This window comes from Phyllostomus hastatus, unplaced genomic scaffold, assembly GCF_019186645.2.
Source record: "Phyllostomus hastatus isolate PE091 unplaced genomic scaffold, TTU_PhHast_1.1 phas_contig_234, whole genome shotgun sequence".
Lineage (NCBI taxonomy): Eukaryota > Metazoa > Chordata > Mammalia > Chiroptera > Phyllostomidae > Phyllostomus > Phyllostomus hastatus.
The window spans coordinates 18,035-36,478 of record NW_025333775.1 but is presented as its reverse complement, the minus strand read 5'-3'; the positions used below and the strand labels follow the sequence as shown (position 1 = coordinate 36,478).

At 42.7% G+C, this 18,444-nt stretch overlaps 1 protein-coding gene across 1 annotated transcript; it reads left to right on the top strand.

The window, feature by feature from the left end:
• Positions 1–1,918: 1,918 nt before the first annotated feature.
• On the top strand, positions 1,919–5,377 carry LOC123817898 (carcinoembryonic antigen-related cell adhesion molecule 21-like). The gene is made up of 3 exons (XM_045837688.1): positions 1,919–2,045; positions 2,909–3,262; positions 5,095–5,377. The coding sequence occupies exons 1-3, from the start codon at positions 1,982–1,984 to the stop codon at positions 5,373–5,375; spliced, it is 699 nt and encodes a 232-aa protein (XP_045693644.1). The 5' UTR covers positions 1,919–1,981; the 3' UTR covers positions 5,376–5,377.
• The last annotated feature ends 13,067 nt before the right edge of the window (positions 5,378–18,444 follow it).

Below are 18,444 nucleotides of genomic sequence, written 5' to 3'. Positions count from 1 at the left end.
CACAATATTCTCATCAGAAATTTCTAACTGGGCAGGTGATGGCAGGTCATCGTGTCCCAGGCCTATAAACTTCATTAGCGAAGGTAAGTCTTAAGTGAGTTCTGATCCCCCTTTTTATGCCTCCTAGAGAGCGCAATTCACACACATCAGCATGATTTTTTTGTGTGCTAGACCACTACTCAAAGGCACAGACTATGGGACCAGTGTATGACACCCCACAACAATTCTTCTTACCTAGTCATCTGCATACCTTCTCTATGTCCAGTAAATATTAATTATTCTATACTCACCAATGTAAAATATTACGTTTCTTTATTTTAGACTTTTATCTAATTCTAAAGATTTCCTTGCTATGCTTTCCCTCACCTCCTAAAAAATTCCATGCACCATTTTTCATCACCTGTGATTATAATGTATAAATTAGATGTAAAAATGTCATTCTTCACAGGATTCGAGATCTGCTCTCAGCCATATGTAGTCAGTTTGCCTCAGATAAACCCATTAAATTGCCCCCAAAGCTTTGAACATTGCTTACTGTGACAGTGCCCGGAGTACCTTCACGCTCAGGGATTCTGTGCTGCTCTCTACTCCATGCCTGGCATCATCCATGGGCAAGTCTGGTGGCCACAGAAAAGCCTCCCAGGCAGCAATCAGAGGTTGTCCCAACACTCAGGGAGCCCAGGGACAGGCCCCACAAAAGGACATGGAGAGGAATGATTTACCTGAAGCCGTGCCTCCATCACCAGGAAGCCCACAGGCAACTGACCTTTCACCACATTCCTTTTTTCCTGGGACAGGCAGGACCCGTCCCACTTCACACCCAACACTGCAGCTCCAATTCCGAGTTCTGGTTTTGGTTCTTTGTCCCTAGAAGCAAAAGCCATCCTGATGACAATATGACACAGAAGAAGGGTCCCCTCTGCAGTTATCACCCAGCTTGACCCCTTCTCACCCCCAGAGTCGTCTCTGTGACCTGCCTGCTGGGAGGAAATAAAACCTTCTCAGAGAATCTGAGAACACAAAGCAGACAGGATTCCCAGCTGGGTTTCTGTGTCACAAACACAAGCGACCCCCATTTGGGGACACCTGGGGCTCTCTGTGTGGTGCTGACAGACACAAGACAAAGGCACAGCAGAGGCCAATGCTGGCCTGAGTGGGTCATTCCTTCAGGGACACATGTGCCCCCATCAGCCTTGCTATTGCAAGTGTATTTTACAAGCCAGGATTATTACCTTGTCCTAAATGCTTGTTACATGCAGAGTCACTGGTCCACTGCACCCGCCAAGTCAGAATCTGCAGTTTAACAAGGTCTGCACATTTTTCCTATGCACAGAGAGCAGGAGAAATGGGTCTACCTTCACATCAAGAGATCTAATTTTGAATGGGCATCCACACTAGCTGGACAGCTGCTGAAGCAGGTGTGTGAAGGTGGCAGTTGAGCATCACAAAGTTTACAGAGTTTCACAGCTGATTCAGTGCACAGCAGTGATGACATCATCATGACAAGTTCTTTTCCTGAGGTAGCTCAAAAATTTGTGCTCTGAGGGTCAATGGCCAATGTGAAGCAGAGAGGCTGTATGAGAAGCTACCTGGCACCTGACAGAGAGCTGTGGGGAATGTCTCAAAGCCAGCCAGCCCAGGCCTGTGCTCTTCCAACACAGCCTGTGAGTATGTGCTAGTGTGTATGTGTGTGTGGTGTGCAGAGGACTCAGCAGTACACAGAGAACTGAAACACAAAAGGACAGTAAACTGTTAAGAAGGCACAGGGTGGGAAAAATAAGGGCAGGGAGTGGGAGGGTTCTGGGCACAGACCCCACCCCCTAGCCCACATGACCAAACTAGTCATCTTGCCCCAGAATAAAGCTCACTGCACAGGTAGGACACACAGCACATCCTACCACTCCAGACAGAAGTGACTGTGAGACTAACAGAGCCTGCGACTGGTCTCAAAGAGGCAGCCACAGAGCAGACAGCAGACACCATGGGATCCCCTTCAGTCTCTACCCACAGAGGACTTGTCCTCTGGCAAGGGCTCCTGCTGGTTGGTAAGTAGGAGACAATTCCTTGGGGTAGTAGACTAAGGATGTGACACAGACACTGGCTGGAGTCTGCTGAAGAGACCACTTCTTTGAATAAGAGGGAGGGCTTCTGTTTGGACCTGAAGGTAAAAAGCAATGGAGGAGAGTAGGATAGGGAAAGGGGCTATGTCAGAGAAAAATCACATAATGGGGAAGTGGTGAGAGGCAGGGAAAACTTTACTACTGTTCATGTCCTAAGATATTCCTCATTCAGTATTGAATAGGAAGAACTGATAATAATAATAACAATTTGTCAGGAATCCATAGTAAAACACCCAAGGATGCTAGACTTCCCTTTACCACCCACCTCAGATATGTTCCAATACGCTCCATGAGGTACAGGGCCCTAGGGAAACATTGATTTACCCAGAGTGTCTGTAGCTTGTTTCAGACACTGGAGGTACGAAATCAGACAAGACCCTCTTCATATGGAACTCATGTACCATTCAAGAGAGTGAAAAGGAAAGATCTAGATGGGGTACCCACAAATGCCATGAAAAAATGGAGCAGGGGCAGGTCAGAAAGTGAAGATTGAGAGTAACCATCAAAGGTGTCCCTCAAGGACAGTCCAATGTGTCAGCCTAGGTCTGAGGGCAGTGAGGATAGGAGCCAGATGAGCACCTAGAAAGGAATATTGAAACAGAAAACATAACGAATTCTGACGTGCCCATGTAATGGTGTCCATGCCACTGACCTTGACCATGGGAGGTATACCCTCACATGCAGACCAAGGCTGAGAGGTGAAGACACTTTTTCAGGATCCTCGCCCTCATATTTTTCAAGCCTCATACTTAGATCCAAATATTAATCCATTTATTTTTCTTACCTAGTCTCAATATTAAACTACTGGTGCCCACCCACCACCGCCCAATTTGCTGTTGTGCTGACCAATGCTGCTGAAGGGACAAATGTGAGCCTACATCTCCACAATACGCCTCCCGATGTTTCAAGCTTTGTATGGTACAGGGGAGAAGGGGCAAAGCCCTATAACAAAATTGCTACTTTTGATGTAAACCAAAAAACACATGTGAGAGGGCCTGCATACACTGGGCAAGAAGAAATACTCTATGATGGATCATTGATGTTAACAAATGTCACCCTGAATGACACAGGAAACTACACTGTAGAGGTCTACCCGGGAGGCTCAGTGAGAGAAGTAAGGTTTGGACAGCTTCGTGTATACGGTGAGTGATTGCTCTCTGACCTCTGGGTGTTGAAAGGGGTGAATTCTACTCACACACAGGACTGATAATGCAGGACGCTGCCTCCATCCCCCTCTGCATCACATCCCAAGTTGGGTTTTGCCATTTAATACAGGATACACAGAGTCGAGACAAACTTCCTGAGATCTCAGTTCCCTTCCCTAAATCTAGCCCCCACAGACAATCACTGCAGACAGAAGAACCAGTCTGACAGGACATACTCAGCACAGGGAGACCAGTCTCTGTCCAGAACCCTGAGCTCCTTCCCATGACCTTCACATGGCAAACAACCCTGCAGGGCTCTGTCAAAGCCCCATCTGAGGATCCCCCAGAAATTCTCACGGAACTCCCCTCCAAAGCCCCTCTCCAGGACCTTGTCCAGGGACGTTGACTCCAGGGACCTTGGGGAGCCTGCATCAGGTTTGGTTTGATCTCTCAGGAAAGGCTAACTGGGTAATGGTTTAATGGGTACCCAAGTCACAGGTTCTTGATGTGGTCACCATCAAGGGCTCAGGTCCAAGAGCCACACCTTGGCAGAAATGGAGTTCAGTTTATCAGCTGAGCCTGTGTGTGGAGAGCAAGTTGGACCATGCCTTTTAATATTAATTAGCTGAGTGTCCTGGGAACTTAGCAAAGTTCAGGAAAAAGTCAACATCCTCATAAAAAATCTGAGAAAAGAAGATGCTCCTGGCAGCTCTTCATTCATCAGGGATCAGCCCAAGGGATTCTGTCTTGAATCCATCAGTAACAGATGCCTCTGATTTGAGCTACTCTTCTATTCCAAGATTTAGGTCAGACACTGTCAATATTTTAGTAACTACACTGACAACCTGGCAGCTAAATTTTTATCCCCCTTCACTGAGAGTAAACTCTCAGAGTCAGGGAGATACAGTTTTTTATCCCCCTTCACTGAAAGTAAACTGAGAGTCAGGGAGATACGGTCACTAAAGCAGAGTCAGGGAGACCATGAGCATCTATCTGAGTCACTGAATGTCTGTCTGTGGCCATAGCCCTGTCTTCTCCTCCACCCCTAGCCTTGGGAGGTGTCTGTGGATTCCTAAACCAACCATTCATTCAAATTCTTTTCAGTTAGGCACCCTCAGCTCAGAGGAATACATGCTGGTCTGGGGAACAAAAGGAAAAGAGAAATAATCTGTTTTTACTCTAGAAACCTATTACCTGCAATAACAATCCTAACCACTGCAAAGAACAGGCCCCCCAGATGGCTGATCCACACCTCGCTGCCCTGGACTTGATGATATTACTTGTTTTCACTTGGGTCCGTGTCACTTCCACTTTCCATAAAGGAGAGGACTTTATCTGCTCCCTCCCCACTCTACCCCTGAAACCAGCTCGGAGACCAACTTGTAACAAATACTCAGTTGCCCTTGATTGATTAGGAACAAATAAGTGGTGATTAAATGAATGAATGACTTAACTAATTAATGATTCAAAATCTCTTCAGAGCCTGGAACCTGGATGCAGATCCTTGGATTTCTGGCCATAGGGCCCAAGCTCTCTGTCCCTACCAGGACTAAGACCCTTGTCTCACACCCTTTTCTGCTCTCCAATGAAATAGTCTTTCTTGTAATTGGTCTTAGGCCTTGGGGTACAATAATAATCATAATTTTCACATGAGGAAAAATCAAGGTTTTCCAAATTTCTATCTCATAGCTACCTAACCCAAATGGCCCACAATGGTGGCATTTACGTAGCTGACTGTGGACTGTGAGTGGCTGAGATCTCTGAGGAAGCCATGTGGCTCCATGTCTCAAGCCCACTCTAAATGAGTCACTTTCTCTGTTTGTCCACAGAGCTTGTGAAAATACCCATCCTTCTAGCCACCAACTTCACAAGCACAGAGGAGAAGGATGTTGTGGTCTTTATCTGTCACACAAATGCAGTGTCCGTCCAGTGGTTGTTCAATGGCATGAATCTGCAGCTCTCAGAGAGAAAGAAGCTGTCTGAGGACCACAGAAGCCTCACCATAGACCCCATCCAGAGGGAGGATGTTGGTTACTACCGGTGTAGAGCCTCCAACCCCATCAGTTATGCTGAAAGCTGGGCCCTTGAGTTGCAAGTGCAACATGACTGACCCTCAACCCCTCTTCTTTGTTATTAAACTCTAAATAAAGTTTATTGCATTATTATAATAGACTTGTTCAGAAGGTGAATATTTCTTAAAAGATTTGCACTGAGTCAATAAATGCATAACAATGTGAAATGACATTGTCATTATTGCTGACCTAAGGTCACACCCCCACCTCAGTTTCAGCTCATTTGTGCCATGTCCACATCGGAAGGAATACCAAGTTTCTCAAACAAGGCACAGTGGTTGTGTGATGACCAAAGGGAGCAGGTGGTGAGCTTGCAGGAATCCAAGCTGTTTCCCTCCTCCAGGGAGCCGTGTACAGGGCACATGGATACTGTGTGGATAATGGAAATGAAAAGAGGACACCCAAGAGCATAGCAACAGTGACTTCTTTCTCTCTGTTTTACTTTCAAAGTTCCTAAAGTTTTCCTGAGTATTCTTTCATTCATGGCAATAGACTTACTTGCCTAAGTTCAGTACAACTCTGTCCTCCTTGATAATAGAATATAATTGGAAATGTGTATCATGTATTAAACTTTGGATCCTGTTTCCTAGTTCAGACTGATGCCCAGAGGATTGGAAATGAATTTAAGGTACATGGAATTGAGTTTGACCTCATGGGTCTTTTGGTGTCTCTCAGAAAAGAGGACATCACTCAAAGCTAGAGAGACTGCAGGTGAAATGTGAGGGCCAGACTTCTAGTCCTCAAGAACTTGTTCATACATTCTTCATAGGTGTTATAAGAAAACCTGCATCAGAGCAAACTAGGTGAATGTCAGCTCCTCTGCACATAGGTAGGTAACTAACCAGCCAAATCAACTGACACTGGCCATGTTATAGGATCAAGAATACTCTTCTTCTTCTTCTGGTTTTTTTTTTTGACATAGCATTTGGTCAATGGGGTGGTGATGTTACAGGGTGCAGCCAAGAGGGGAGACCCTAAATGGGCATTTGAAATGGGGTCCAGAACTCAAGGTGTCCAGGAGATTTTAAGATTTCTCCACCCCTTTCACCACAGGTGTGAGTTTGGGGAAGGGGCACACAGAGCTAGAACATGCAGGGCAGCTTTGCAGCTAATCCATGGCATGATCATTTTACATACCTACAGCCCTTGGCTGGTCACTTAGATATGCTAAATAGTTATGGCCATTCTCTAGGTCAGGGTAATGGAAAGGGACCTCCCCCCCACACATGTGACTGGGGGGCAGGTCCCCTGAGTTACAGTGCCTGTGTGAGAGCTCAGAGAAGATTGGCTCCATGACATGGGGTCACACCTGCCCAGACCCATGATGGCGACCAGAAAAGATGGAAAAGACAGCAGACTGAGGGCAAGTGTGGCCGAGTGTAGGAGGAGTCGGAAATGGGGCTGCAGAGGAAGATTGGCGTGGGGATTTAAACCCAGACTTGGCAGCCATTGAGGAGAGAAGCCCGCAGTTTTGGCTGAGTGGGGACTCCCATGGCCCTGGGAGAGAGGACCATGCCTTTACCAGAGTGGGGACCCCCACAGCTTTAGAAGGGGGAACCACCACCTGATTTTACCAGAGATCCCGGTGACACAGCTGAGGGTGCCAGAAACCCAGGGAAGTCTCCCAGTCAAGGCAGACTACCAACTGGGAATAACCAGAGGACTGCCTGAGCCATGGACTTCTATTTCCTTTTCTGAGATACAGTACTCTGGACTGGGCAAAGGGGGAAGAAAGGACGGTGTCTGTTTGTGGGTGTTTTTAAGAAATTTAGGATTTTTTTTTTGATGAAGACATTAGGTCACTACTTTAAGTTTGTATAGCATTAAATAAACATTTCCTTTCCTTTTCACGAATCTCTGGCATTGAGAGACTTCTTTCCTCTAGCAGCAGACATAAACCTGGGGGCTTCTTTCAGTAATAGTATATCATCCTGGGCCCCCCCGCCTTGTTTGTTCTGTAACAGTGATGGTAGTGAGAAATGTAATATCTCTGTGGAAAACTGCTGAAGCACAGCCTTCTGGGAGATGAGAGGCAGGCCACTGTTCAGGTGGGGCTGAACAGTAAGAAGATGGAGAAATTTCTTCACAAGAGCAATGAGGGAAGCTGAGACGATACACTTCTACAAGGCTGGACAATTTGAGCAACTTACACACAGCTAATGAATCACAAGGTTTTAACTTTTCTAATCAAAGACTTAGGAGCAAATGATTTACACAACCCGGACTATGCTACAACATTATCCCAGTCCAATTTTTTAAATGATATCCTAGAAAAATAAAAGTAATCACAAAAAAACCTTGATCCCTTGATACACACATTTTGATGAATCAACTTATTGAAACACGCACCTGAAAAAGCTAATGAATATGTTGTTCAAATTCCCCTTTGAGATCCTTTATTAAATTTCCACCAGATAAAGACAGAAGAAAAATCCTTGAAACAAAGGATCCATTTGGCTTTTTCCTGGAGAATGTCCATGTCTTCTATTTCTGCTTCTTTTTCTCTTAAACTCTCAAGGACTCCATGAAAGTTGCAGCCAGAATAGTAGTGGGCAGCAGCAGCATGACCCGGGCTCACACTCTAAGCCTGTCTCCAAGACAGCCTCTCCTCTCACTTTGCAGGGAGCTCACAGCAGCTGCCCTGGTGCCCCTCTGTTGCTGTGACTATCCCTGCTCCATGAGCCAGAGCACCCTCACTAGACTTACTTCTTTCTTATAACAGGTCTAGAAACCCAAAGCAGTTTCCCCTAGGCTCCCACTTGTTGCTCCTTCTACCTTAAGTCCTTCCTTCCTTTCACTGCCTCCAACTTAAATAATCATACTCTCAAACACACTTGGTTTCTTCTGAAATTCTTCCTGCCCAGTTCAAAAACCCACACACAACAATCTGACCAAGGAAGTCCCATTCAGAGCTCAGTTTCCCTGGTGGCCACAAAGAATCTCTCAGCTATATTGTACCTGTTTATAAATGACTGGAAATTTGCATCTCTTTGTAAACTGCAGGCATTAATGGAGATGCAAATTGAGTCTTGGTTGAAAGTAATTTAGTTGAGTTTTTCTCCACAGTGAAGAAAGCAGTTTTGTTATGAGCTGGGAGACTTAATGTTCCCTCACAGTCACTAACCATTAGACAGGGTTCTTCCTGCATACAGGCCTTTGATTGTTATTCATAAAAAGTATTTCTCTAGCAATGTGGTTGTACTTTGTAATTTAAGACTCTTTCTCTATTCTCTTGAGATATATATATTTTTCTTCAAATATTCTTGCCAGTGTTTTGAGTCAGAGAATATCTGTCTCAAGGGTGTGGGCCCATTTCTTTAAAATTTGTTCCGCCTGGTACCCCTGTGTCCGGGTCCCTGAAAAACAAGTATGAGACAAAGTTAGTTAGAGGCCTTTACAACGAAGATGTAAAACAACTTCCTATCAGGGTTTCATGAGAAGTTCTACTTCTCTTTTGGGTAAAGCCAGTTAGCAAAGGCAGATGCATGTGAGTCCTTCTGCCATTCTTAAAATCTCCCCAGCTTTTTGTTTCTGGGGTGCTGAGGTCAGCCTCACTGCGCTACTGCATGGTCTTGAATAAAGACCTTCTTGCCTCTTTAAATGTGTCCGCAGCATGTTGTAATTTGGCACCACTTGCCTGTAATGAGCTGATCCTGTCATCTTGCTCACAGTGTCCATCCTCACAATATCTTCTGATTTCTTTCCTTATCTAGCTACACTTCTCCAAAGAAATGCTTCAGATTTTGCTTCCTCCCTTCTGACTTGGCACCTGCAGCAAAAGATGACCTGACTGCCCACATCCTGCTAGTTCACCAGGTTGCCTTGGACTGGCTTTTGTCCCAGAATCTGAAATGTATAGGCATAAAATCATGGATGTATGAACCACATGGCATAACCATCAACAGTGTTCTCATTCTATAACCATTTTCAATGCATATTAGAAAAACAAGAACACAGGCGTTTGCAAAGAAATTCTGTCATACAACTCAATAGCTCTCATACACACACAGGTCCCTGTCCTATCATCCACCTGCAGTCCCACACTGGACAACCTTGTTTCAAGTATCCTGTGACCTTGTGCTCAGGCCAGAGATCATTGTGCTCATAGGATTTTTTTTTGTTGTTATTCTTGTTATTCTTGTTGTTTTTACAAACTCCACGTGTCTGTCCTTACTCGGTTGATACCTAGAACTTGAAAAATGACAAATAAAACTTTTTTCTTGTTCTGTTTATTGACTGTTACTTGTGGCTTCAGGGGTAGTTTGCTGAAATCCTTGGAGACCTGGCCAGAGGTGGATTGTGTGTAAGCTGAGGTGGGCATGGACAGAGACTGTAGAAACATGGGATCTGCTCAGAGTCAGGATAAGAAATTGTAAAGCCTGTAGTATTTGGGGGAGTTACACATTATATGTGTTCGAGGGTACCTAATGGGCCCTTGCAAGTGGGCTCTTTTAAGAGGCTCGAAATGGGGCTGAAAAATAATATAAGGGAGGGGCTGACCTACCTGTTCAGGGAGGAGCCACTAGAGCTGGTGAAGTGAAGGGTGGGACTACATTTTCACAGAGGTAGATGTGGATGAAGAGTGAAGCACAGGGTTTGGAGAAAGTATAATGTCTTGAGGACTCAGATTAGTGCCCTACATAGAAACAAATGGGAGCACCAGATGCACAGGCTGGCAGGTCCATGGGACATCACTAGTCCATGAGACAGGAAACAAGGAGAAACACACAGAATTCAGATTGGTAGTTTCCAGGGGCTGGGTGCTAGAGGAATGGGAGGAAACCACAGAATGGCTACAGAATTTCATTTAGGGTGATGAGAATGTGTTCATACTAGGTAGATATGGTGGCTGCAGCACATTGTGGCTACACTAAATGCCACTAAATTGTTTACTTTAAAGAAAATTAACTTTTCTCATATGAATTCTAATTCACAAAAGTAATCTGAGAAATAAACAAGACAGAAGAAAGGATGTAGATGTAATTATGTTCATCTAAAATCCTAGGAAATGCAAACTACTCTGTTGAGAAAGACAGAAGATGAGTGACTGCCTGAGGACTGTTGGTGTTAGGTGGTGTGCAGAAAGATGGGTTACAAAGGCATTTCAAAAACATTTAAGTGGAACGGATGCACATTGAGTGTGAGTGTGAGTCAGCACTCACATTATTGTACACTCTTCGTATATGTGGTTTATTGTCTGTCACTTCTACCTCAGTCTTGTTGTCATCAATGCTGCATGTCATGAATGGCTTGTGTGGTCATGAGGGGAGAATATTATTTCTTTTTTACTGCTGTTTCTAAGGAGCACACCTTGAGTGTGTGCCCACAGGAGGGTGATAATGAAAACAGGTGGCCTTTTTTTAGGACTGACAGTGGAATGGGCACTTTAGGAGTAGTATGTAATTTACCAATCAAATGAGTCAGTTGAACTCAGTTACTTCACTCCACTTTCCCACCCCCAGGCCTTTGCACATGTGTGTCCTCTGCCTGGACCTGTTATGTCTGTCTCCTCACGAGCTCTAGGTCAGCCCTGACTCATTCTCTGTGAAACACTCCTCTTCCAAATAGTTGCCCCTGGTCCTTCAGTCTGGGTCAGAATCCCAGTTATGTGAGGTCATATTGCTCTATATTTCACCCTCTAAACCATTATCATATGTGTAATTTCTTTACTCATTTATCAAAAAACACTCACCAAATGCTTACCCTCTGCCTGCCACTGTGCTAAGCACTGGGGACACAGCTGTGACACACAGCATGCAGAATCCCAGTCCCCATAGAGCTGACTTGCTGGTGGGGGAATCACACAATAACCCAAACAACAACAACAATAATATGCTATAGTATGTTAGAATAAAATAAGGCACACTTAGGGTGGTGATAATTTTTTCAATTTAAAGATGTTGGAGCAGCAAGGAGGATGTAAAGTGGTTGGAGCAGACACAATGGGAGATAAGAAAAGATAACATCTGAAGGACAGGGGCATCTGCCCAAATGTTGGCTTTACTCTGAGTGACCTGGGAGCCTCTGGAGGGCTCAGAGTCAGAGGGGAACATGACTGATCTGTGTTTAGTGAAGAGAACAAAACTTCTGCCACCCTAAAGTGTTTTTTTTTTCATGGAGGTGGAGCATATTGTTTTTAAACTGTATGAAGAAACAAAACACAGAATTGTTGAAATTTTGTACATTCTTCCAAAAGGTTAAGCTTCATGACTTGCGTAAGGAAAAGAACCAGAATGTTCACCCTAGTTTACCCTGATTATGTGTGGTAAATAGGACACCTTATGGCAGGCACCTCTTGGCTAGATACCCGCTGTGTCCCACTGATGCTGAGTTGCCCAGATATAATTTTCCTGCCACATATATAGTGCTCTTCTCAACTACCTGTAATTGCTCAGTCTAATTTTCTAAATATAAGACTCCATTCTTTTGTCTCCTTTTCCCTAAATGTCATATATATCCAATATTGCCTGACTTTGACATTTTCATGCTTATGTAAATTCTCCATGCTCATATAATAAAAAGTTGATTTACTCCTGCCACTCTGAGTCTGTTAATTTTATGATAAGTCCACTCAGAAAAAATCAGAGGGTGGCAGCAACAGAATTAATATTTTCTTCAACTTCCACATTAGGCAGGATTCATGTGGCTGCTGGGTTGAGGGCAGGAGCCCAGTAGGAGGCCAGTGCAGTCACCCAGCTGACAGGTAAGGGTGGTTGGACCAGTGTGGTATAAAGCAGTCAGCTTGTGAATTTATTCTCAGTGTAAAGTGAACAGAAGGTGCTGAAGGATGAGATGTGGGGTCTGGGAAAAATAGGGAAGTTGGGAAAACACAAAGACATCCAGAAAATTTTGGAGAAGCACATTGGGCTCAAAAAATGTTACTGGAAACCACAACAAAGCATCTTGAACTCCGTTGTAGGTACCAGTTACCATGTAAATAGTTGAACATCAGCAGTAATGTCCAATTTGTCTCTCACCCACCCTCAGGTCCCCAGGGCCTCAGACAGTGCTTGGCACATTCACATGAAGAGTACATTCCACATTGCCAGTATCAACAATTGAACAAGGAGGAACCATCAAAACATCTTCTGAGCACTTATACACAATGTTTCAAATACACCAAAAAGATGCAGATATGAAACAAACTTACCATGACCACAGGGATCCTGATAAAAACATTTATTTTTTTACAGTCATTTCAAGGTTGTCCTTGAGCATTCCGGAAGTATATATGTTTGGAACTAAGTTAATTTACACATCAACGTGCTTGGGTGTTACTGAGTCTGAACAGGCACCCTTCTGTGAGACAATCCCCCAACCTCAGGTCCTCAGCAACAGAGACATGACTGGGGGTTTCAGGCAGGCACCAAGCTCAGCAGGTACTGTTAAAATCAGGGGCACAGTGAAAGCACAGTGAAAAACTGACTAAGTAGTGATGGTAATGCAAACACTGACCTCAGACATGAGTCAGAGTCACAGGAAATTTACTTCTTCCTCATCAGCCCTGGGTGATATCCTGACACACGGGTCCGGTTTCTTTTGAGAAACTAAGACCCTCATCAGAGTGAGGCATGGAACAGTTTTTATAAACAGATTCAAATTTATCTTTTAGATTTTCTGTACTAAGATGTCAAAAGTTGATATACTTACATAACATAGTAATGCTTTAGTATTTTATCTTGTTTGGTAATAATTTAGGTACTCAAAAACTTGAATGAAATGATTAGAGACCCAGAAACAAGCTTTCGGTAAAACTTGTGGAACCAGCCTGAGAGTTGTATCTCTGCTGTGAATGGAAGCCTGGTCGCCTACCCAGATGTGCCTTGCAGGAAATGAATTTTGATCTGGCTACTGGAAAACAAAAGACTTAGAACACAGCCTCTTTGATCCCCCTCCCTTAACTGCCTAGAAAAAACTCAGGTGAAGGACCAGCTCCATCCAGGAGGGTCAGTCACATGCCATGTGGGGCAAATTTTATTTACCAAACATTTGCTGTGGCCTCTCCATGGCAATGGCTTTCGTGCCTTTTGAAGCCTCAAAGCTCAGCCCTCTTTCCTCCTTAGCTTCAGAATAACATATAAGCCTCAACTACCCAACACTTTTTGAGTGTCTATTCCTATCACTTCAGATTAGTAATTTGTCTAATGGACTCTACATTGCCTCCTGTTAATATAGCTCTCTTAATTTGATTATTAGCCAACTAGAGAAATTTTAAATACAAGAGAGAACAATTTCCTTTCCTTCCATAGCTTGCTGTTAGGATTTTTTTCTCTAAAAATGAATGGTGAAAAACTACCTTACACGTGTGATACAAAGAAATGCAGATATGACTTGGAGTCTAACACTTGTCAGCAAAACAGGTTGCAGGTGATATATTGCTGGAGATAAAACAAGTATTTAACCTGCTAAGCACTAGTTGGATAGATCTCTTTCCTGCTCTTAAGGTCACATCACCAACAAATCCCCCCAATGGGTTGCAGAAACCTGGGGTGTCTACAGGAAGACAGATCTCTGGGCCTTAATAACCAAAGATCCTAGAGAAAATGATGCCAGGAAAGAAAGAAATCAGATTTAGAAATTTCATCGAAATTACATAATAAGTGAGTGTTTTCAGAGCCCACAACACTAAACCTCTTCATCACGATTTTTTTCCCTCTATGTCCCCTTAAAACAACTTAACTATAAACCACTGCATGGCTCGGGTATTTGAGCATCAGCTGCCCATTGTTTTTGCATTGGTTCCTCTGAAATATGTGCTTTTTTTCCTTTTCCCTGCAGCCTGATGTCAGTATTTGGATGTGTAGACTGAGCAAACAGACCCACATTCAGGAGGGTGGACAACAGTATGTATAAATTCCTAGGCCTGTGCCTTCCCTTCCCTTAGGATGGAGAACACTGCCTCAGGCCTTGTTTGGTGAAACAGAGAAGAAAACATGGGGTGAAGTCAGCCTTTTAAGGTGTGAGAGATCTTTGGAAGAAAAAAGGAGTAAAAGTAAACTATTTTCAAATTCCCTCAGCATCTAATTTAGGCAGAGTAAATACTTTATTATAATCAATGTTAGCATCATACTACCAGGTTCCTTTGTATTTAATAAGAGATGAAGGGTTTTATTTTTCCTTATCAACAACCAATTCTACAATGACATGTTTGACAATTGAAGTCAGTTCTGACACTAACTACCCAAAGTGTGAAGACCCCACAAGTTCAAGGCTGAGTAACACAAAACTTAAAATTTGGGAGTAACCTTAACCCCCCTCAGGTTTTATGATTATCTAGAAAAACTTCCAAAACTCAGGGAACACCTTTACTTTCTATTCCTGGTTGGTTCTAAGAATATAACCCAGACTCAGCTAAATGGAAGAAACTCACAGGGGAAGGCATTAGGGGTGATGCATTAAGCTGCCTCATTTTTCAAGAAATGTCCAATTTCCCAGCACCTCTATGTGCTTAGCAACACAGAATTTTTTCTGAATGGAATGTTTATGATTTTCTTTATGGAGTTTTCCTATGTTGACATGATTGATTACATAATGGGTCATTGATAATTACCTGTAGCTCCTCTGCCCTTTCAGAAGGTTGGAGAGTTGGGCTGTGTGGGCCCAATGTAAAAAGGGCCACATGCTGACCAGCACTGAGGGGGCCTGCAGGGGAGCTTTCTAAACTCAGAAACCTAACAGTAACCATATGGAAAGATCTGAAAATTAAACCTTTCTCATGAAAATTGAGTCATGGCAAGGAATGTGTTTTAGGCTCATATCTTCCCAGACAAAGGTCAGTCTTTACCTCAACCGAGCCTTTCTACTGTCTTTTTTGCATCTACAATATCATACATTTGAATGTCAGGTTAAAATTTTTTTTCATCCTTCACTGCACCAGAGCAGAGACCACAAACCCATGATATCATTATTGATATCATGTTAATTGTTAACTGCTGAGTACCCAACAATATAAGAATGTACATAACTATTGTTTTAATTATCATTCAATTCCAAAGATTACCCCAGTTTGCTTTTCTCTGCCTCCCTAATCTGTAACCAATACACTTCAGGTAACCCCTCATGCCTCCTCCTTTGATTGTAATGTACAAAATAAGGTGCAAAACTGCCATTCTCTGGAGCATTTTTTTCAATCCATTGAGATTCTGCTTCTTTGCCACTGTCATCAGTTTGGCCACAATGCACCCATAAAAATTCCTTGCTGATTTAAACACTTCTTTTTAAAGGCTTTATTTATTTTATTTTATACAGAGGATAAGGGAGGGAAAAAGAAAGGCTGAGAAATATTAACATGTGGTTCCCTCTAGCATGCCCCCTACTGAGGAGGTGACACAACCCAGCATGTGACTGGGAATCGAATCAGCAAACTTTTGGTTTGCAAGCCAATGATCAACCCACATTTTATTATACAAAATTATTTTTTAAAGGAACTTAAACTTCCATATAGAAGTTTCTGTAATTCTTCTATTTTTCCAGTAAAGAAATAAAATATAAAAGAATGCATATTTGTACGGGAACTCAAGGCTATTAATAAAATACTTACTGCCATACATCTTGTTTCAAATCCAAATACTTATTTATCGGCCACTTCTGTGAACTGTGAACATTTTTCAGTAATAGATTTATGTAGCGCCTTGTTCAGCATTTCAGTAAAAAAAAAAAAGTCGATATCTCTTTGCCCTCACTAGGAAGGATTGCCAATTTACTTAGACTGAAATGCACCAGGAATATACAGTGAATCCCAACCATTTCTTCCACAGATTAATAGCTGGTTTAAATAATGTTAAATTTCCTAGAGATCACACTCTAATTCAATATGTACATGTTTTACATTTATCCTCTAGAAAATATTAGAATTCCAAAGGACACAGCAAACCTATTTTAACAACTAGGTACAAAAGGACATCAGTTCTCAAAACATAACTTTAATTTTGTTAACTCAAGTAAAATATTTTGGTCATTTTATATCTAAAGATGAGTACTCATTAATCTTTAAAGAATCAGAGGACAATTATTTTTTCCTTGTTTTATAAAAGGAAGCAACACAGAGAATCCTTGATTTCACTGGATATCGTCACAATTGGATTCCAAAATTCTATTAATGTTCCAGGCTTTATATGTTCTACTAGAGTCAAGTTGGCTGGATTCATCTGTGGAACCCAAAAGGAAAACAAGCTGTAGAATCTGTAAAGAAATATGTAAAGCTCCTGCTCTGACACACCTTAGGTACACACTTTCAAACTTTTTATATAAAAAAATTTGGAAGTTTTAACTCAAAAAAATAGAAATCATCAGAGAACAACAGCATATGAGAGTCAGCAGTTAGACTCAGTAGCCAAAGGCCTCCCTCCCTCCATGATAGTCATCTCTGTGATTAATATATTATGCAAACAGACAGAAAGATAGTCACAGGCTCTCTTTGTTTATGTTCCTAAATTTGTTGAATCTCTACTGAATTCTCATCACAATCAATAATTCCATCAGTTTCTTCCTCTCTGTACCTAATATTTTTAACTTGACATAACAGCCTTGATGCAGTAACTCCACTATCTTCTTTGCAGAACACACACATCCACGATTGCATTTTCCCAATGATGTTCTTCTTCTGAGGAATGGTTTACAGGAAAGTCCTCAATGATGCTGACTTAACTTGGTTTACACATGGACCCATGAAAGAGGAACAGGGATGGAACCAAGCTGGATGTGCAATAACTCCTATGATGAACATACATGAAAGTATTTACCTGAATAGTAAGGGGCCAACTGCTGGAGTTGGTCCAGCTGGTCCAGGGATTCCCAATGGAGGGACGGTGTTGGTGGAGGAATGACACGAGAGGAGCAGTTTCAAGCTCAACAGCCAGGCATCTCTGCTGGGCTCTTCAGTTCTTTATTTTTGTAAAGTTGTGTGTGTACATGTGGCATATGTAAAAGCAATCAAAATGTGGTTTTTAGGACATATTTGCTTTGTCATTGTTCTGCAGAAAATATGACACAGACATAATAGGAAATAGTTGTCTATTGCATATTATTATGCAAGCTTTTAGTTCCTAATCTTTGCAATTAATCAGTAACACATTTTACCACATTATATAACACCTTAATTTCTTAAAGCTTAACTTAATTTTAATCTATATATTCTAAAGTTGCAAGCTGGGCACGTAGATGGGCACAGGACTGTTTTAGCTCACTGGCAAAGGCCATGCAGAAGGCTTCCATGGTCAATGTGGTTAGTATCTGTCTCTCACTTCTCACTTCAGCACCAGAACCCTGTCTTTCTATGCAAGTAATAATCTTTGTGTTGCTCAGTCCATTCAGCTGCCTCCCATTCACCTCGGTGTTGATGCATTTTTATTATTTGTTTCCATCTTTGATGTCTGACATTTTTAGGCAATAAACACCATGGGGGCCCTGATCGCTTAAGCATTTCACAGAAGGGGAGTGTATAATAATCTTTCCGATACCCATTTATATTTACCCATCGTGTCCCTTTATAATAGATTCTGGTATAGGGTAAAGGGGGATCAGTGGGCCTAGGAGTTAGATGGGGAACAGACCATGGATACTGGTACTATGCTGACCAAATGTGTATTTAGAATCTATGTCTAGCTCCTGAACCCTTGGTTTTAAGGAATTGTGTAATAAGGGTGGGTGTAGGGGCTTCTGTAGGGAGTAATCCTAGGAGTCTTTTCCATTCCCATTCTTTGAACTCTCTAACCTACTTAGGAGGACACTCTGGTGGGGAGTCACTCTCCAATGAGCTGCCATTTTCTTGCTTACTTCCAAAGAACTTTATTTCTTCTGTGGAATTGCCTTTTGTCCCAGTCCCATGGTAAATCACATAGACCCTAAGAAGGGGTAGTAATTCAATGCTTAAGCAGAGGAGTGCGAGGTACTTTCCCCCTCCATGTCTGCTGTGTGGACGTCTGACTCCCTCTGTGACTGTGTCAGACAGCAGGGCTGGCTGCCTCCCAGCAGCCAACAAGCGAAATTATTTTTCTAACTTGGGTCTGTAAATTGGCCAAAAAAAAATAGCTAATATTGGCACTAATAGTAGCTATGCCCTTGGTGTAGCTCACATCTCTAGAATGTTGTGGATGGAGCAAGGCTTCT